This window comes from Dama dama, chromosome X (assembly GCF_033118175.1).
Source record: "Dama dama isolate Ldn47 chromosome X, ASM3311817v1, whole genome shotgun sequence".
Classification (NCBI taxonomy): Eukaryota; Metazoa; Chordata; class Mammalia; order Artiodactyla; family Cervidae; genus Dama; species Dama dama.
Genome location: NC_083714.1, coordinates 8,463,335 through 8,482,308, shown reverse-complemented (window position 1 = coordinate 8,482,308; position 18,974 = coordinate 8,463,335). Strand labels below are relative to the sequence as shown.

General features: G+C 55.1%; 1 protein-coding gene across 2 annotated transcripts in view; it reads left to right on the top strand.

Moving 5' to 3' along the window:
- Positions 1–18,678, top strand: part of ATP2B3 (ATPase plasma membrane Ca2+ transporting 3) — a 40,803-nt gene extending 22,125 nt beyond the window's left edge. The window contains exons 17-21 of one of the 2 annotated variants that reach the window (XM_061136563.1): positions 282–493; positions 1,659–1,766; positions 3,072–3,254; positions 8,225–8,311; positions 18,094–18,678. In XM_061136563.1, coding sequence (XP_060992546.1) covers positions 282–493; positions 1,659–1,766; positions 3,072–3,254; positions 8,225–8,311; positions 18,094–18,414 — 911 coding nt within the window. In that variant the 3' untranslated portion in view covers positions 18,415–18,678. Of the gene's footprint in view, positions 1–281; positions 494–1,658; positions 1,767–3,071; positions 3,255–8,224; positions 8,339–18,093 lie in introns of both variants that reach the window. The other variant, XM_061136564.1, reaches the window with a different exon arrangement.
- The last annotated feature ends 296 nt before the right edge of the window (positions 18,679–18,974 follow it).

The window sequence follows — 18,974 nt, the reverse complement described above, 5'->3', positions numbered from 1 at the left end:
GGACAGGCAGGGCAGAGGAGGGTCAGGCCTGCCCTGAGACTTCAGTTCCCATTCCTTCCCTAGCTCAAGCCGATGTGCAAATGGGTTTCAATGTCTTCACTCATGTCCTGGGGACACTCCTGTCCTGGGTGACAGCTCCCCTGGTCAGGATCCGGCCTTTGCTGTGACCTAATGTGGGTTAGCCTGGGGGGCTGGGGGACTCATGACTTCCCCCTGTATCACCCGATGTGAGGTATCACCCACCTGGGTCCGGCTCTCCTCATGTGGCCCTGGACTTGCAGGGGAGCTCTTCTTTGACATTGACAGTGGACGGAATGCTCCCCTGCACTCACCGCCCTCCGAGCACTACACCATCATCTTCAACACCTTCGTCATGATGCAGCTCTTCAATGAGATCAACGCCCGCAAGATCCACGGCGAGCGCAATGTGTTCCACGGCATCTTCAGCAACCCCATCTTCTGCACCATCGTGCTAGGCACATTTGCCATCCAGGTAGGATGGGCGGCTCCACTGTTGGAAAAGGTGGGAGAGAGGGGACCATCACCCGACTCTCCACACCAGCCTTGGCTTCTCTGCCCCTCCTACCCACATTCCCCGATGCCCAGCCCTCTGAGCATCTTCATCTTCAAAAGCCCTGGCGTGGCCCCAGGCTCACCTGTTCAGTTCCAGAGGGTTTCAGTGGATCTTCCCCAGAGCTGACCTTCTCACAGGTTACTCCACATCTGCCACTCCCATGTCTAGCACTCGATTCCTTGGCAAGAGGCCACCCTAGCTCCAGAAGTTTCCTGTGGCAATTCTCCCTGTGTCAGGCTGGTCATGCAGCTCTCCAGGAGGTGCTGAGCATTCAAAACCAGGACATGCTGATAGAAAATGTGAGGCAGAGTGAGGCCAATAGGCCAGGACAGTTTTTTTCTTGCAGTTTTCAGAGGAAGGCCTGCCACCCCACGGGAACACCCGGGGAAGCACCTGGGCTTCTCGGGAGGCAGAGGGAGAGTGGGGAATGGAGGCAGGACCTGTGAGGTTGGGGGAGCAGGCTGAGGGTCTGATGGTAAGAACAATTTCTGGGCTCTGGGGTATAGGGCTGTCTACTTCATGGTCTAAGACCTGGCCCTGGGTGGTTAAGGCAGGAGGACACTGACCTGGAGGGTGAGAGTCCAGAACAGAGGGAGTTGGAGTGCAAGCTCAGGACCAGTTTGTCTGGAGTTGGAAAGCTCACCCTTGGGAAGAGGCTACCTTCCGTGGAGCAGTGATGAGGCTGCAGGAGGCCCATTGGAGTGTCCAGCACCTAGCACATTCAAACACCATGTCCACAGATGCTGGGGACTTGGCTAGCATGGCCAAGACACACCTGCATGCTGGAAAGAGGATGGTCCGGGGCACCAGGGTCAGCAGGCTCCTGGCAACAAGCAAGGCCCTGAACCCATCTGGCATGGCACCCACGGCCTATGGTCAGCTGGTCTGGGAAGCTTCTTTCAGCACTGACTGAGAGGGAGATGAAAAGAAGGAGCCTGGAGAAAGGAATTCTCCCATGAATGGCCTGTCTATCTGGGTGAATCAGGAGCCCCTCTGACTCCCTGAGCTGGGCCCACAGGCAGGGGGTACCCTGAGGGCTAGAGGTGCTGGCTGGACCCACCTCCTGCCCACCCCTCTCCCACAGATTGTCATCGTCCAGTTCGGTGGAAAGCCCTTCAGCTGTTCCCCGCTGTCCACGGAGCAGTGGCTCTGGTGCCTGTTTGTCGGTGTTGGGGAACTGGTTTGGGGACAGGTAAGCATCTGCCTCGGCCACTTTTCCAGCCCTGTGCTTCCTTCCCAATTGTCTGGGTAAGTGCAGACAGCCCAGGGGCTCCTGTCTTGCCTCTGGGACAGGCCATGACCTAGGTGCAAAGCCACAAGTGAAAGCATCAGTGGAGAGCATGCAAACGACCATGGCTGGGATGTGACAGGCCCTGGTAAAACCACCTGCCACTCCCTTTTATACAGTAGGAGTTGAAAATCGTGCTTTAGAATTGGGTAACTTGGAAGATGCTCATATATTTGAAGCTCCACAACACCTCTCTGAACCTTCAAGAGGACAAGAGACTATCTCAAGGGAAATGAGGAAATCCTCTGAGCTGACAGAGGGCAAGTCTTATACTTCTGGCTCTGTGGCTGCAGCTAAAGCTAGTTCCTAGTGCCAAAGGTTACATTAGGAAGAAGGGGCCTGGGTAATGGGACTGGGCAGAGGCCAGGAGGGGCCAGATCAGGCCCTGGGAACACAAGAGGCCCCTAAGGGCATTTCTCCAGAGTTCTAGAACATTGGTGTAGGAGGCTGAAACCAGCATGTGCTTTACCCTGTGTCTCAGCCCACCACATCAAAGTATCATAGACCAAGCAGCTTCAATGTCAGATGTTACTGTCTAGAGGCTGGACATCCAAGATCAAGCTTACTTAGGGCAGATCCAGGAGGGGGGCAGGCACAGGCTTCCAGGTCCCCACCACAGGAGCCGCCAGCAGCATGATTTCTCCCAAAAGTGACATGTAACAACATGCACAGGTACCACCACCAGGGAAGTTCCCCTGAGCAGTGCCATCTGGGGACTTGAGGGGGAGTCACTCTTGGAGGCCTGGAGCACCCATGTGGCTCACCTCAGTTTCTTGATCTCTGGGCCCCAGAAGTCAAGCTGGTATATGAGGTCCAGGGCCCTGCCGGAAATCACGCTGCCATGATTTCCAGTGGCACAGACCACTGGCCCTCAGCCCCGGGCAAACCAAGACCCACTCATCAGGTAGGGCCCTAGAGGTCTCCTCCCAGGAGCCAGGCCAGAGCCAGACCTTGGTCTGGTAAGGCGAGTCCCTTATGTCACATGCTGTGTGGAAAGGTGACATGCATTGCTCCTCTGGGCACGCACACTGCCCACTCACTGGGAGGAAGCCTTGAGAAAGTAGCCGAGCATGGTGCAGGGCAGGCGAGGGGAGCGGCCTTGGCCTGGGTCCAAAGGAGGTGGGCAGTGTGTGTCCCTTCCTGGCCCCAGCGGCCCTCCCACTTCTGACAGTCACTTCTGCCTGCTGTCCCTCACCTCCGGCAATCCAGGTCATCGCCACCATCCCCACCAGCCAGCTCAAGTGCCTGAAGGAAGCAGGACATGGTCCCGGGAAGGATGAGATGACTGACGAGGAGCTGGCTGAAGGAGAAGAAGAGATTGACCATGCCGAGCGGGAGCTCCGCAGGGGCCAGATCCTCTGGTTCCGGGGCCTCAACCGGATCCAGACACAGGTAAGCCACCGGGGGTCTCGGCCACTCCGGCTCTCCTGCCTTGAGATGGGGGCCAGCAAGCCAGAGGTAGAGAATGGGTGAGGTGAGCCCAAGACCACAGGGTGGCCCTGGGGTCTGGTCGCCATGAGTGCAAGGGCAGTTTCTGGCAGTGCCCAGGGACAGAATGTCACCGAGAAGGCCTCTCCCTGACACCCCCTCAGAGCCCAAGTGGCCCTCCCTAGAGTGGGTGCAGGTGGCAGCTAAGAGTGTTTGCTGTGACCAAGAGCTGTGTCTTGGGGAGGCGAGGGCACAGGCCACCTGCTATTCAAATAGCTACTGAGACTTGTTTTATTTCCTGGGGGTGGTCCCAGGTCACGGGAAAGGGACCTTCTCAGGCTGAGGCAGATGCCCACTCCAAGTAGCCTTTGATGAGCTCACCATTTATTGGGTTATATTGTGAATTCTAGGGAAAGACTTCATTGGGAAGCACACTCTGGCCACCAAGGTAGTGCATTCTGTTCATCCCAATCTCCAAATGTCAGTGCCAGTCAAGGTCCAGGCCATCAGCAGCTGTCCTCTAGAAAGTCAGACAGTCGTGATGGGTAACCCCTGGAGGCACTTGCGAAGGCTTCATGAGAGCCTGCCTGACAGAGCCACCCTCACTTCCTGCCCCCACCTCTTCCCGGCCAGCCTTCTTGCCAGAATGTTCCATACTTGCTGTTTCTCCGGGTCCTTCCCTGGCACTCCCTGGTGATTTCATCATGGCCTGACATCAGTCCTCACCAAGGTCTGCGAGACGTCCTCCTGGCTTCCAAGCTGGGCCGTCCCTCCATTCCTCCTGCTGCCTCCCAGCGCCTTTCCGGAAGTGCAGTCTGCCCTGCTCTCCTGGCAACTTCCTGTCCCCTCTCCCTCTTCCTTGCCTGTCACTCCCGCCCCCTGCTGAGATCTTGGTCTGCCCCCGCCTCTTGGCTGTGACGCCAGCTGCTGGAAATCCCATAGGCCCTGGGGTGCGGGGGAGTGGGGGCTCCCACTCCCTGTGGCCTGGCCCTCCTTGCACAGCCTCCAGATGGCGACCACCTCCTCCTCTTCCTGGCCAGATACCCAGCAGCCCTGGGCCGGGGCTCTGCTCAGCCCAGACCACAGGCCCCACCACCCCAAGCCCACCACCTCCCAGACCCCCAACCGCTGATGGATGGCTCCATCACTTCTGCACAAGCCAAGAACCTGGAGCTGCCCCCGGCCCCCTTCCTGTGTCCCTGAACACTTGGGTGCATGGCCATGGCCCTTCGAATATGCATCTGCAGTCCAGCCACCGCCGGCCTCCTCTGGGCCTAACCACCTGCGTCTCTGCCTGGATTGAGGTTTCCTGTGTCCACCCTGGACCCCTGCAGCTCTTTGTCAACCTAGCCAGTCTGTGACACTTACCACTCCCTGCTTCTCCTGTGCATTTCTCCACACTCTGTACCGGACCCCCAGCCCCACTGCCCTGAGCCAGCTCCAACTGCTTCTTCCACTGGAGACCCATGGAAGAGAAGAACACTGCCCAACCCCTGTTTAGACAACTTCCCGCCATGGGCCCCTTGGCCTTGACGGGGACCTCAGCCCACGGCTCTCCCCGGCATCTGCCTGCAGCAACTCACCCATCACCATGGGTTCATCCCACAGTTCCCTCCTGGTGTGCATGGCTCACCAGCTGCTCCTGCACAGACCTTGGGGTCCTAGCCTCCAGGCGCCCCTCTCTCCTCCCCCAGCCCCGGCCAGAAGCTCTCAGCCTCTCTCCTAACCCATGCGCCCTGTGCCCCGAGAATCCCTGCTGCCTTTCCAGACTTTCCTCTCTGCTTCTCCATGCTGCTGCTGTGCCTCCAAGCTGGCTGCTCTCTGGGCCCCAGGCCTCCTTAGCTCCTCATCCTGTGAAGCCTTCTCAGAGTCCACCCTGCTGCCACCAGGGCACACACACTCAGGGCATCTGTGCCTCCACTTGGCATCAGAGGCGGGCAGGATGCCCTGGGGGACTTTCCAAAGCTGCAGGGTCCTGGGTCACCCAGAGCCTGGGATCCTATAGGGCTGGATGAGGGGGCATCAAAGAGCACCATGTGAAGGAGCTCCCTGGGGTCCCAAGGGGCTTCTCCCGGCCTCTGGCTCATGCCTCCTGGCATCCCAAGCACCAGCATGGCCAGAGAAGGATGTCTTCGGCCCAGCCATAACAGCGAGTACCCAGAATGGGAGGAGCCTCTGATACCAGCTGCCCAGCTCTACCCTGTGGCCTCCTGCTGCTCATCTGTGAGCCCCTACCCACCCTGTCCCGGCCCCGACCGGCTCTGGGGTGTCATGCCAGGCAGGTTGTGTGGCAGAGCTTATTCAATCCCATCAATGAGCTGAAGGCAGCCGCCCTGCCCCCATCCAAGGTGTCTGGGTGGAGTTCCCTGGTGCCCCAGCTAGCTGTGTCCCCTCAGACAGAGTCTGACACTTCTGACCCCTGCTTTCCACACAGGGAAATTGGGCCCAGAGAGAAGGGACCTACCTAAGGTCACCCAAGCCTCCCTCCCCTTGACTTGGTCACATCGAACCCGCCACGCTTCTCAAGAATGCTGAACCAACGTTACTGTAGCTCACTTTTTAAAAGTTCTTTTTTATTCAAAATACCTACCTGAAATGAGAAAATAAAGCCCAGGAAAATTAAAGTCCCTCAGGTTGTATATACCCCTAGCCAAGAGAGCCATTGTCTAGGCAGCCAGCCTATTTCTGACTTTTGCAAAATACAGAATTGCTCCCAAGATTTCAGAGGCCACCACAACTTTTTACATTGTTAAATGGAGGCCTTTCCTAACCTGCTGCCCACCCATCATGGCAGCGCACCAGCCAGGCAGGACATCATTTGAGAACGTGTAGTGCTGTGCTTAGTCACTCAGTCGTGTCTGACTCTTTGCGACCCTGTGGACTGTAGCCCACCAGGCTCCTCTGTCCATGGAATCCTCTAGGCAAGAATACTGGAGTGGGTAGCCATTCCCTTCTCCAGGGGATCTTCCTGATCCAGGGATCAAACCCAGGTCTCCCAAATTGCAGGCGGATTCTTTACTGTCTGAGCCACCAGGGAAGCCCAAGAATACGGGAGTGGATAGCCTACCCCTTCTCGAGGGCATCTTCCTGACCCAGGAATTGAACTGGAGTCTCCTACATTGCTGGTGGATTCTTTACCAGCTGAGCTATCAGGGAACCCTCATTCCAGAATGAGTCCTCAAAACTAAGGACTTGGGGCTTTTCAAAGCATTCATGACATGGTCTATTTTGCATTCCATTATAAACCAAAGAGAAGCTTCAGCAGTGACTGGGCCTTGTTCCTGGCCCAGTGTGGGGGCTTCTGGGATGGGGTGGGGGTGAGGGGAAAATGATGTGGTATTTTGACTGATACCATCATCCCATCAGTACACCACCCAGAGAGGCCCAATCAGAAACAGGAAAGGCATTTTTTCCTTCCTTTGTTGCCTTTTCCACAGTAAGAGTCCCCTCTTGAGACAGATTTATCTCTGTAGCCTTAGAAACATCTCAACCTAGGGAAGAAATAGAAAGAGACGGCAACATCATGACATGGGTCATCTTCCTTCAGTGCACTAGGGCGCTCAGCACTGTGCCAGCCCCATGGGCACTCAGCAGTGGGCACACAACAATAAGCATCTGTCTCACAGTGCATCCAAGGGTTGAAATGATGGACATCTTCATTGTGGTTGGGATGGAGGGAGTCCGAGCACTCAAGCTGCCTTCTTCCTAGAGCCTGGCCCTATGTCAGATACACCACTGACCCTGGTGGCTACCATGTAGCCACCTGGGGGCTTGCGAGCAGGGGCCATGACCTTGTGCCCAGAGCAGGCAGCCAGTGTGCTCTGGGCTCCAGAAATGCATACTGATCACATCATCTAGTGAACTCTCTAGAAATAGTTCTAGATAGGCACTTTCTAGAAATCGGATCCACTTTCTAACGCCAAAAAATTCCATAAACACACACACACACACACACACACAGCCCGCCCAAGAGGTCATTCCCTAAGAAGTACCCCAAGTGCGTCACAGCAGGCTGGCATCCCAGAATCTAGACAGATAGATTTCTGATAGCAGGACATTCATAGTGCCCACCCACCCACAGTTACCTGGAAACCCAAACCTGGCTTTGCTCCACCCCCAGTCCCCCTGCCAGCCAAAGGCAGGGTCGGGAAATCTGAAGACACTGTGTCTCTGACAAGTTCACCCCCATGGCTCTTCTTTCCCAAAGGCTCCCTGGAAGCTTAAAGGGTGAGGGCCAAAGCCAAAGCCATCTTTGCTCCCCAGACCTAGCTCTCCATTTTCCTCCCACCCTGCCTGTGGCTCTGCGGGTAGGCGTTCTGATAAGATAAAGCGGGGGCTTTGGGGAAACCCCTCCCCCTCTTGTAAAATCCATTCTTCCATTGAGATTTCCCTCTAAGTACCCCTCAGTCACTTGGATGAGCCACAGAAGCAGAGTGATGCCAGGTTAGAGCCATGTAAGTAAGGATGGGCAGGGAAGGGCAGCTGTCACCACCATCCATGACCTCGTTCCTAATGGGAGCATGTCACATCCTTCAGGTGTGTTGGGGCAGCAAAAAAGTTGAGCACTACTGACCTAGGATAACAAAGTATTGCCAGACACAGGTATTTATTGATGAGTGGCTTGCAATGAGCATATCGTGAATGCAAATGGCTCTCCCTAAAATCGTTTGTGGTGCACCCGATCCATCACTAATCCCCGAGTGCCCCAAGTCTTCTGAGCCCAAATCATTCACTCAGCAAATCGTCTCTTGATGGATGATGCAGAGGCCAAGGGCCTCAGCCATGGTCCCGTCGGAAGCACCACAGCGACCCCCATGAGGCTTTGCTGTCACGATATGTGCCCAGCGTGGTCCCTGTCCCCACCTAGCCCCACCCCCGTGCAATCCCCAGGACCACAGTGCAAGCCAACCTTTATCTCATTTTCTCTCCCACAGATGGAGGTAGTGAGTACCTTCAAGAGAAGCGGTTCATTTCAGGGTGCTGTGCGCCGGCGGTCCTCGGTCCTCAGCCAGCTCCATGACGTAACCAATCTTTCTACCCCTACTCACGTAATTCTCTCTGCTGCCAATCCCACCAGTGCCGCTGGGAGTGAGTCTTGAGTCCCCTTTTCTCTCATAAATGGCATCTCTAGGGAGGAAAAAGCCTCCAACTCTTCCTTCTCTTTTTTTTCCAGTCTTGCATCCTCCGCGCACCGTGGCTTTTCCGTTCTTTCTTTATTGCCCCGTTCAGTCCTTCCCACCAGACGGTGTGTTGCTCCAAAGCCATAGCCTCTTATGAAATGTATTGAATCCATGGCACTGCTGGACCTTCGTTCTTTTCTTTGTTTGGTTTATTTTATTTTATGTTTCTAATTTTCATTTGGTGCTCCTTCTGTCATTGGTTTTCTTTTCTTGAACTGGTCTGCCTTTGCTGATGGTTCTTCACTTGGGCCGTATTCTGGTGGCGTTGGGACTCGGTGGGGACTTGGTCAGTGTTCTGCGGGGCAGCATGATGTTGGCACGCGGGCTCAGGGCCGTCTCCGGGACTCGAAGGAGAAGCCTTTGCAGCATCTTTCACAGTGGAAGAACCCAGCCCACCCACTGGGGACTAAAGAAACAGCTTCCAGAACTCTCCTTGAGGTGGTTTCCAAAGGCAGTAGACCTGAGCCACCAGGCATTAGAGGTGTCCCCAGGAGCCCTCCTCATGCCCCAGATCCACCCTCGGCCACATTTCCATTTGTCCCCAATGCATCTTTGCTCTTTCCAAGCAGGCTTCAGGATTGGAAGGTCTTAACCTGATCTGGTCCGTACTCTCTGTCCTCCTTCCTTCAAGAAGTTGGGAGACATTGATTCCTTGCTATACGTTCCACTGAAAACTTCCCGCCATGTCATCACATTTAGAAAGGAACCCAGGGGCGGACCTGAAGAGGTAGAAACTTCCACATTTGCTCACATTTCTTCACAAAGGCAAAGGAAAAACCATTGGACCATTGAATCCACTACCCCATGGTCCCCCAAACGACAGTGCAAGGAACCATGTGTGCCCCCCAACCCAGGGTCACCTACTTCTCATAACAAACTTGACATTTTCAAAAACAAAACAGTAAACCTCCAGGTATGAGCCTCTTTCCTTTCCTTCCAGTGGGACCTGGCAGCTCTCACTCTGAGAACACACCACTCCCCACAGACAAGAGTCGTTAACTATGCTTTTCCCACCAGACTCGGATTTTCTTTTACCTTGATTTCTTCTCTTTTCCTTTTTTTCTGTTGTCTTGTAGTTTCTTTTTGGTTTTTGGTTTGTTTGTTTGTTTTCTTCTTCTTTTTCTTCTTTTTTTTTTTTAGGAACTGGTGAGAGGTCCCCAGTGGAGAGTGTCCCTCCTCTTGCTTAAGATGTCGTTTCAGGCCACTCTGCCCTTTAAGGAAGGGATGTGGGTTGCACTGATCCCCACTGGGGTCACCTTGTCCCCTTTGAAAATGTCACACACGTGAACGCACACACACACAAATGCATTCTCCATCCCACAGGCCACACATACATCCGGCTACCTAGAATGCTCACTGAGACACCCACCTGAGCCACAAATACTGGCTGATGGCCCTCATGGGTGAGCTGGAAAGCTCCAGCCTCATCCCACAGGGGAGTTGCCACCACTCCACCCAGGAAGACAGACAGGAGGCTTGGCCAGGGCCCACTGGGCAGCTGCTGCCCTCCCCCTGCCCCACTTCTTCCATGTGTTCCTTTGCCATCTCTCTCTGTGCTTTCTGTCTGTCTGTCCATCTGCCTGTCTGTCTGGGTGCCTCCAGCTTCCTCCCTTGGGGCAGTGTCTCTCCTGTGTCTTCGTTGGCTCCTAGTGCCTGCCTTCTTTCTGCGGCCACGTGCCGCACCTCCCTTCCCACTGCTGGGAGTCCAGCAGTGCAGAGTAGGAGCCACTCGACAGGGACCCAAGTAGCTCCTGGCCAGAAGAAGGTTCGCTGTCCCTTCCACACCTTGTGCCACTGGGAGATGAGTGCCTTCGGCCTGCGGAGGGTTCTGATGTTCTGATTCACAAGGGGTGGCCTCAAAGGCACAGCACCTCGGAAAGGACCCCTCTGCGAAGGAAGATGCTGGATGGAGGACCAGGTGACATTCCCAGATTCCAGATACTGCCCACCAAAACTGCTTCCCTCCCACCATCACCACGTGGCAGGTTGGCTTGGAACTCTGAACTGGTTCCCAGTCTGAGCTTCAAAGACCCTGAGAAATCACCAAGCCTGGCACTCGCATCATGCAAATCAGGGGAAGGCCTGGTGGAGCAGAGGACAGCCCCAGGCCTTCACTCTCCCTCTCAGAACTTACCAGTGGTCATGGGGCACAAGGTTTCCTCGGGAAAACCTGGCTCTTTCAGGAAGTCTCCTGTCCGCCTTGCCCACCACCTGGCCAGCCCACGCCTCGTCCTAAGCACCACAGCCAGTCCCAGCCCAGTGTCACTTCTACGGAGAACCTCGGGCTCTCTAGGTGGAAGGCCCGGTTCAGGGTATGGACAAGGAGCCTGAAGGCCAGAATGAAACATGACACAGATCACCCAATGCAGGTCCCAGCATGTAATATCAATGGAAGAAGTGGCCAGAGAATGTCCTCAGAATCTGAAGGGGAGGAGAATCCTTCCAAAGGGTATTTTGGGGGGAGGCTAGAGATGCAGTGATCCTTGGGGCTGAACGTGCCCACATTCATAGCCACCCACGCTTCCTAGTCAACCTTTGACCCCTCCCCAACCGGGCTCCCCATGCCCATATGTGCATGCGGGTCTTTGCTGCTCCTGGATTCGGGAGTCCTAACTCGGTCCCCACACTCCTGGTCACAGGGAATGACCTCCCAGCTCCACAATGGCCTTGGCTGCCTCCTCCTTGCTCACTCAGCCATTTCTCCCGCCTGGCTCAGTGGCTGCCCCACCACAGCCATTTCATTCTTGGCCTGCCACTTCATTTCACAGGACCTCAGCCATGCTTGGCCTTGAGGCCACCCATCTGAGTGGCTTAGGGAAATGCCATCCTTTACTAACCACCTTCAGTCTTTTGGAAATGAAAGGGGTGTGAAATCCTATCCTCTGTTAGTGTGTCAGTCACCCCCATTCCTGCCCTGATTACACTCTCACACAATAATGCTGGCTGTCAGGATGCCCAAGGTAGAACCAGACAGGGAGTGTCTATTTACTCAGGTTTACTTACGAGCAGCAAGCCCAGGGTACCAGGTGGCTGCTCCCAGGTGTGAGGGGGGACACACAGACACACTCCAGGCCCTCCCCAGCCACACATCCAAAGCCTGTTCCACATCAGTCCAGCCATCCATACTCCAGTGTTTACTGTAGCAGGGGCAGCTTGTGAGTTTGGTCAGATGTGGCCAGAAGGACTCCCTCAGGGCGGTTTTGTTCTGATCAACCATGCCAGAAACATATCATGGCAGTTGTTTTATTTTAATTGGCTTTTGCAATGTGAAAACATTCCATCCAACTTGGCAAAGCCCCACTAGGTGGGGCCTTGGGTCTTCCGTGGACATGCCCTTCTGGAGAGCAGGGAGACATGGTCCTCACATGCTCACAGAACAGTAGTTAAGGCAGCCCTGTGGAAGATGGAGGAAGGAGTCTTGCAAGTGAAAGCTGTCTCATTTGCTGGAGTTTGCTTCCTTCTCAGGAATTCCTTGGTTTCGAGCCAACTCTGCCCTTGTGGGTTTCTGGGAATAGTGTATTGGCATTTGCAGCTGGCTCTTCGACAGTGTGCACACTGTCTCCACACTAGGAGCAGTATCAACCCTGCCCAAGCCTTCATGCAGCCAGGGGCCCTACCATGTGGAAGGACCTTGCAGGCAATTCCAAAAGCACACACCAGCTGAAAGCCTAAGGCTGACCCTGGAAGCCCTGCTCTGGAGCCCTTCCCAGTAGGCACTTCCAGGCCAACTCCAGGGGCTGGAAGCCAGGGCTGAGACAGCTCAAGAGACTTAGTTGAGATCCTGAAGCTGAAGATGGCTGGGGTGAGAGGCAAGGCCAAGCTCCCCAAAAGCCCAAGACTCTCCATGCCTGGGTCAATTGAGTGCAATGTTGTACTGATGCCAGCCACTGAGGGTGGACTGTCCCAGTCCTGGGCACACACACATGCCCACAGAATGGGGGGTTATCTTCACAACCTCACCAGTCACCAGCATTTTCGATTGGCCAACACCCACAAATCCATCTTTTGTTTGGGATTCAGTACCTCAGTGAAAGGGCCAACTCCGGAGTTTGCATTTTCACATCTCCTAATTCCATGGTTGAGGAAAGGGAACCTTCCCCTTTCTGTCCCCTCAACTGTGGTTCCATCACCTTAAATGTCTTTGTGTTGCTTTCAAGTCATGATTCACCTTCATGCCTATGGGGAGGGTTTGGGAATTGAGAACCTGAAGTTCATGGAGGCCTCATGGCTCTCCCCGGCTGCTGTGTTCAGAATTTGCTCTAAATCCAAAGCCCCAGTGCCAGGGAAGCTGCCAGCTTCCTTCCTCCTACAGAAAGTTCTGGATTAGTGGTTGGTCCAGAGCCAAGCATGTCCATCAATCATGTACAGGCTTTCAGGGAGTAAAGCAAGACAGGGCAGGAGTTGGCCAGAAAAATTCTGAGTTCTGTGAGCCTCGTGCTGAGACAGGAGCAGAGGGTAGAGAGGATGTCAACCCCCCAGGGCCTGTTCATCCCACAGGACAGAAGGCATCAGGCCCAGTTTCTGTTGTGACTGTTGTCATTCCTTTTAGTTTTCTCTTCTCTCCTTTTCTTTTCCTTTAATAGGGTAGGTGTTCCCTCAGTCCTTCACCTCCTGTCTGCTTTCATGGCCCTTCCCTGCCACCACCAGCACCTCCATTGCAAACTCCAGCGATTAAAATTCAAAACCAAAGCACAGTCCATCTACTTTCAGCCGTGACCTTCACAACCCCGCCTCCTCAGACCCCAACTCTTCATCAGTAGCATGGCCCCATGGCAGAGTCTGACACAAGCACCCCTCCTCCGTGTGGCTCCAGTGGTCCTGTGGGTCAGGAGCTGGTCCCTGCTCAAGGAGCTCAGGGTGAGGAGAAGGCAGGCCCCAGGCAGCAGACAATATAGAAGTAAGCTTTCGCTCAGTGCAGATGCTCACCAGCCTCAGAACAAAAGGAAGGAGAACAAGAGAAACTTTAGGGGCACTGTTTGGGATAAAGGTTGTCTGAGACAGCCTCTTAGAGGGTGGATTGTGAGCTGAGTTCCAAATGAGGAGACAAGGCTGACGGGATGACCTGGTGGAAGAAAAGTCTGGGTGGGGGAAGGGGGCAGGTGTGATAGCCCTGTGGGACACAGACTAACTGTTCTGAGCAACGCGAGTGGAGAGTGCTGGTTGGGGGAGCTATGATGGGAGACATGTGCCAGTATGTGTGGGCCCCCTGCCCTCAGGGGTCTTATGTTCCAGTGACAGGAAACAGAGAATAAATAGGATGTGTGAGTTGTTTGAAGGCGAACCGTGCTGGGGAGAAAAGGAGGCAGAAGAGGTGCCGGGTTGCTGAGGAAGATGGGTGGATTGCAGCTACACACAGAAAGAGGTGAAGGGGAGCCACAAGGCTCACTGGGGAAGAGCCTTCCTGACACAGGGAACAGCCAGTGCAAAAGCCCTGAGGCAGGAGTGTCCCGCTTGAGGAAGAGCCAGGGGGCTGCAGAGAGTAAAGGAGGAAGAGGAAGACAATGGCCCGAGGCAGGCTTTGGCAGTACTTTTCCTTTGAGGGAGACAGGGCTACTGAAGGGTTTGGAGCACTGGAGGGTAAGACGCAGTCTGACTTGTGTTTGTTTGTAAACATGGCTCAGGCTTCCATGCCAAGAGAGGGCGGAGGTCAAGAGCGGCAACAGCCAGACAAGGGAGGAGGCGTGGGAGTGGGAGGTAAAGTTAAGGAAGCAGGCAGAGCCCTGAGTATGGACATAGAGATGGGGCCTCCTTACCAGACAGACAGCTAGAAGCACCCAGGAGATGCATGGACATGGGTGAAGAAAAGGCCTGGATGACCCGGTGTCCAGCCTGGAAACAGGGGTTGGCATGGAGAGCAAGGGACAGAAGAGAACAGAGCCAAATGAAGCTGGGGCCCTGCGTGGCCACAGCTGGAGGGACCACTGCACCAAGAGAGGGGCAAAGAGTAACCTAGATGAGGGACAGGGAGATGGCCAGGTGGCACGCCCAGGCAGTGAAGGAGAAAACATGGCAGTTCTCAGATGCCAGGAGGTGGGGGTTGCGACGGGTCTCATGAGAGATGGGGCAAGAAACTGCAAAAAGGCGTCCAGCTCCAGCCAGACCTGCCCTAACCTAGGAGTCCTCTTCACTGGCTAGTGCTTTTCATGTCTTTCTTTCACCTTTAAATTATCTTACAGTCATCTGGACTCAGGGGTGGGGGGTGTCCCATACTGCACAGACTGGTGTGAGTGCCACCACAGTAGGACCCAGAGCTACCTCAGCAGCTGCTGGGATGTTTGGAGTCCTCACCTGCTAGACACGAGGGCAGGGCCCGACTCAGTGTCAGACAAAAGGGATGGGGACAAGGAAGACCCCTGGGGACCCAGGGAAGATCCAAGGGCCTGGCTCCCGGCGTCTCTGTGCTTGGGGGTTGTGGTCCCCGGGGAACACAGCTGCAGCCATGGAGGTGGGAAAGGCTCCACTGGGGAGAGGTTTGAGAACTAGGGGCTGCAAGACACGCTGATGTTCAGTCCTGGGGTCGCAGTGCTGGGTGCCTCCAAGGTTCAGCCGGAGCCCTGCCCCCTGGATGGGAAGACGAGGCAAGGGGCAGGGTCGGCAGAGGCAAGGCTGGGGGGTCCCTCCAGGACCTCCTTCAGTTCGAGAGGCCTATTAGCCATCCACAGGAAGTGCAGGGGCAGCAGGTGCCAGGAAGGGTGGGTCCTGGCTGCAGGTGGTTGTGGTACAGCGGGTGTTGATGGCATCAACTTAGTCTGTGAGCTGTGGGTGACACTGGCAGCCTTGAGCACAGTGACATCCTTTTGGGGTTCTCGAGATGGAGAGGTGACCTGAGGGCCTTGCCCCAGCCTCTGGGACAGTCCCAGGCCAGGAGAGGAGCTAGGGAAGGGTGCTGGACCCACTTGGCTGTGACCGGGCTTTCACAGGGAGGCACCAACTCCACCATGGGGACATTCTCAGGCCCCCGGGTGTGAGCCCAGGCCTCCAGGGTGGTCCTGTCTTCCCAGTTCCCACCAAACCCATGCCCCAGAGGTTGGCTGTGCCCTTTGGTGGCAGGTGGCCTGAAAACATCCCATCGTAAGACCCATCTCAAGCCATTTGTTAAGAGCCCAAGATTGGGATACAGGGAAACGGAAGCTGGAGGGAAGCTGACTCATGGTCAGCTGTAAACACACTCAGGTTGACTTGAGCCAGAGGCACATGTTTGAGCAGGCAGTCCTGGCACCTCGTGTTGGTGACTGAGCAGCTGCTCTGTGCCAGGCTTTGGCACCAGGCAGCAAAGAAGGCTAGTGACAGGCATTCAGGTGAGTCTTTGAGTACAGCCAGGACGACGGCCCTGGCGAGGGTGGACTGGGAGAGCTGTGGGTGAGTTTGAGCAGAGGCCTGGCCTGATCACACAACCCAGGTCCAAGGGAGGGCAAAGGAGGTGGCCAGGGCACCAGATGACTGCTGGTAAACTTACCACGAAGGCCACCAGGGTTGAGGGTGGCAGGATGCCACTTGCTTCAGCTTCTGTGGCTTGGGGGGTGTGGCTGAGAGCCAAACCAAGTCCTCCAGCACGACCATGCAGCCTGAAAGCTGCCCGTGGTTCCCCCACAGTCCTGGCACCAGAAAAGCTCCAAATGATGAGGCCACATCTACCATGGCTACAAAAAGTGAACTGTTCCTTTTCATTAAAAAGGTCAGAATGACACTCAATTTTGGTGTCAGCCCTGTCTCAGAAACCAGTCTAGGGAATGAAGGAGCCGACAACAAATGATGGCCATCTAGCAGCCAGAAGATGGGTCTTCGCCAAATTCCAAGAAAATCCTCACGGGATTTAAGACATGCAATTAGAAAATTCCAATTTGATGGTGCAGTGTGGCTCAATTTTTGGCACTTGACAGTGAGGTTCTCCTGGTTTAAACTGATCATGGAGCACTGAGCTTGGCTGAGCAATGCCAACCCTGGTGTCCAGACACTAGAGGGTAGCAAAGGACTCATTGTTAACAGTGGGATTCATGATCAAAACCAGGGGACAGTGAAGTTGTCTTATAAAGGACCAGGGAGCAAGTACTTTTAGCTTGTGGTCCAAGTCACTGTGGAAACTACACGTCTCCGCCCTCCAACACAGCCAGACAAAATGCTCACAGGGATGGGTGTGGCTGTGGCCCCACTAAGACTTTGTTAACAAAACCATGCTGGGGGCCAGAGTTAGCTCTTGGGCCACAGTTGCCAATATCTTGTCTAAACCAAGAAAATCCAACCCTAGCACCTTGGACTTGGAAGTAGCTTTAGAATTGACATGTGTCCATTCACTCACATAGGGAGGGTCAGGCCTCTGAATCTCAGCACAGGGCCAGTTGGTTAGCATGGGGCCCAGCTGAGGGTTTCCCATCCATTCTGCCTTCTAGAAGCATGAGGGCAGCCAGGCTGGGGGCCCAAGGAAGGAGCAGAGAGAAGCAGCAGCTCTATGGCTTTGTAGACCCGATGAGATTTCAGCACGCATGCACGTGAAGGCAGGGCCGCCAGCAGAAGTCAAGGGGCTAGGCCTGCAGGGGGTGTGGGGCTCAAGGCTGCCTGAGTGCAGCTGGAGCTGCGGTAGCTAGGGAGCAAGGCATTGTGGGAAGCTCTTTCCTGGGGACCCTTGTGCTGATCTGAGGCCTGCAGATGCCAGTGAGGTGGCCAGAGAACCTGAGAACGGGGCAAATATGGCAGATTCCAGGGACTGAAAGAAGTTGTGTGTCTTGGAGACTGAAAAGGAGGAGGGTGAGAAAGGCAAGAGGGGCAGGTTAGGAGCACACTGCAAAGGGAATGTGAAAGGAAGTGATGACCTGGTCAAATGCTGGGCATCCGAGCAGGACAGACTTGGTGGGTAGAAATCAAAAGTGGAGCCATTTTCCTTCTTGGGTGCCTCCAGATGGGGGACTGGCAGGGGCCTGAGCCCCAATCCCTGGTTTCAGCCAGATGAGCCCTGGGCTGTGGCCAGGGCCAAGAGGTCGGCCTGGCAGTGTGGTCAGGGAGGAGGAGGGACAAGGACAGGCCAGCACTCTAGGCACCCTGGGACAGAGTAAGAAAGAGTGGAGGAGAGGGAGACAGAAACGTGAGGTAGGAGGGCCAGAAAGGGGCGGTGTCATGGAAATTTCCAGAAAGAGGGGCAGTCGCTGAGGCATCGGAGCTGGGGGACAGAGGAGAGGACCTGGAGAAGCCAGAGGGGGACCCACTCAAGAAAGGCTTGCCGTTTGCCCAGAGGCTGGAGACTTTTCTCATGCCAGAAAGTTCCAGATTCTTCGGGAGGAGAAAGTAGAGAGCCCAGGGCCCATCACATTCCCTTTTCCCAGTCAACTTTCTCATCTCCCATGTTGGAATCCCCTGCCTCCCCCCCCTCTCCCGTGTAGCCAGCAGTCCACTGCATTCGTTGCTCTTGAGTTCCAGAATATCTACCATTTGTCCTGCATGCATGTCAGGTGATGGGAGGTAACCGCACCCAGAGCAATCCGACCATTCTCTTCCAAAAGACAAATGTTTGTCATGCAGTGACCCCTGCCATGGATGTGGGCACAACTGGCAGCGCCAGCCCGCCGCTCATGGTCTCCTTCCTTCTTCCTTCTTTCCTCTCTCCTCCCTTCCCTCCCCCTGTCCCCCTCCAGATTCGGGTGGTGAAAGCGTTCCGTAGCTCCCTCTATGAAGGCCTGGAGAAACCAGAATCCAAGACCTCCATCCATAACTTCATGGCGACGCCCGAGTTTCTAATCAATGACTACACCCACAACATCCCGCTGATTGACGACACGGACGTGGATGAGAACGAGGAACGCCTGCGAGCCCCCCCTCCGCCCTCTCCCAACCAGAATAACAATGCCATAGACAGCGGCGTCTACCTGACCACGCGCGGCACCAAGTCAGCTACCTCGTCACTGTTTTCTTCCAGACCCGGGAGCCCGCTCCACAGCGTGGAGACGTCCCTCTAAGCAGGACTGCTCTGGGCACGCGCACCATGCACACACGCGCACTCGGATGGGTGGGGTCACGGGCCGCGAGGACTGTTGAAGATGCCTGACCACCCTTGCCTGAAGCCAATCCATTCTGGGAGGGGAAGGAGGAGGAAGGAGAGATCAGAGAGTGAGAAGAGTTGTGTGTCCTCCCCCCCTTTTTTCTATGGAAGCTTTTTTAAATGAACACTGTCATTCCACCAGATGTTCACTGTTCTGGCGGTGCGGTGGGACAGAGGTCTCCTTGTCGTTTTGTGGGGGGAAGCACTCACTGCAGAGCAATTGGATCAACAGTTTCAACAAGGGAACGCCACTCTGCAGGAAGGATGCTCTCACCCAGGCGGCCCACCAGCCCAGCACCCCCTCTCCAGGATGGGTGCAGTTGGTCTGTGTGTGCATGTGTGCGTAGCCCCGTGTGTGTGCATATATACATGTGTGTGCACACAGAGGACCAGATGAATATCTCAAGAATAAGGAACTGCTTATTGGCATGATATTTCCATTCCTCTTATCCGGTATTTTCATTTTGAAATTTCATT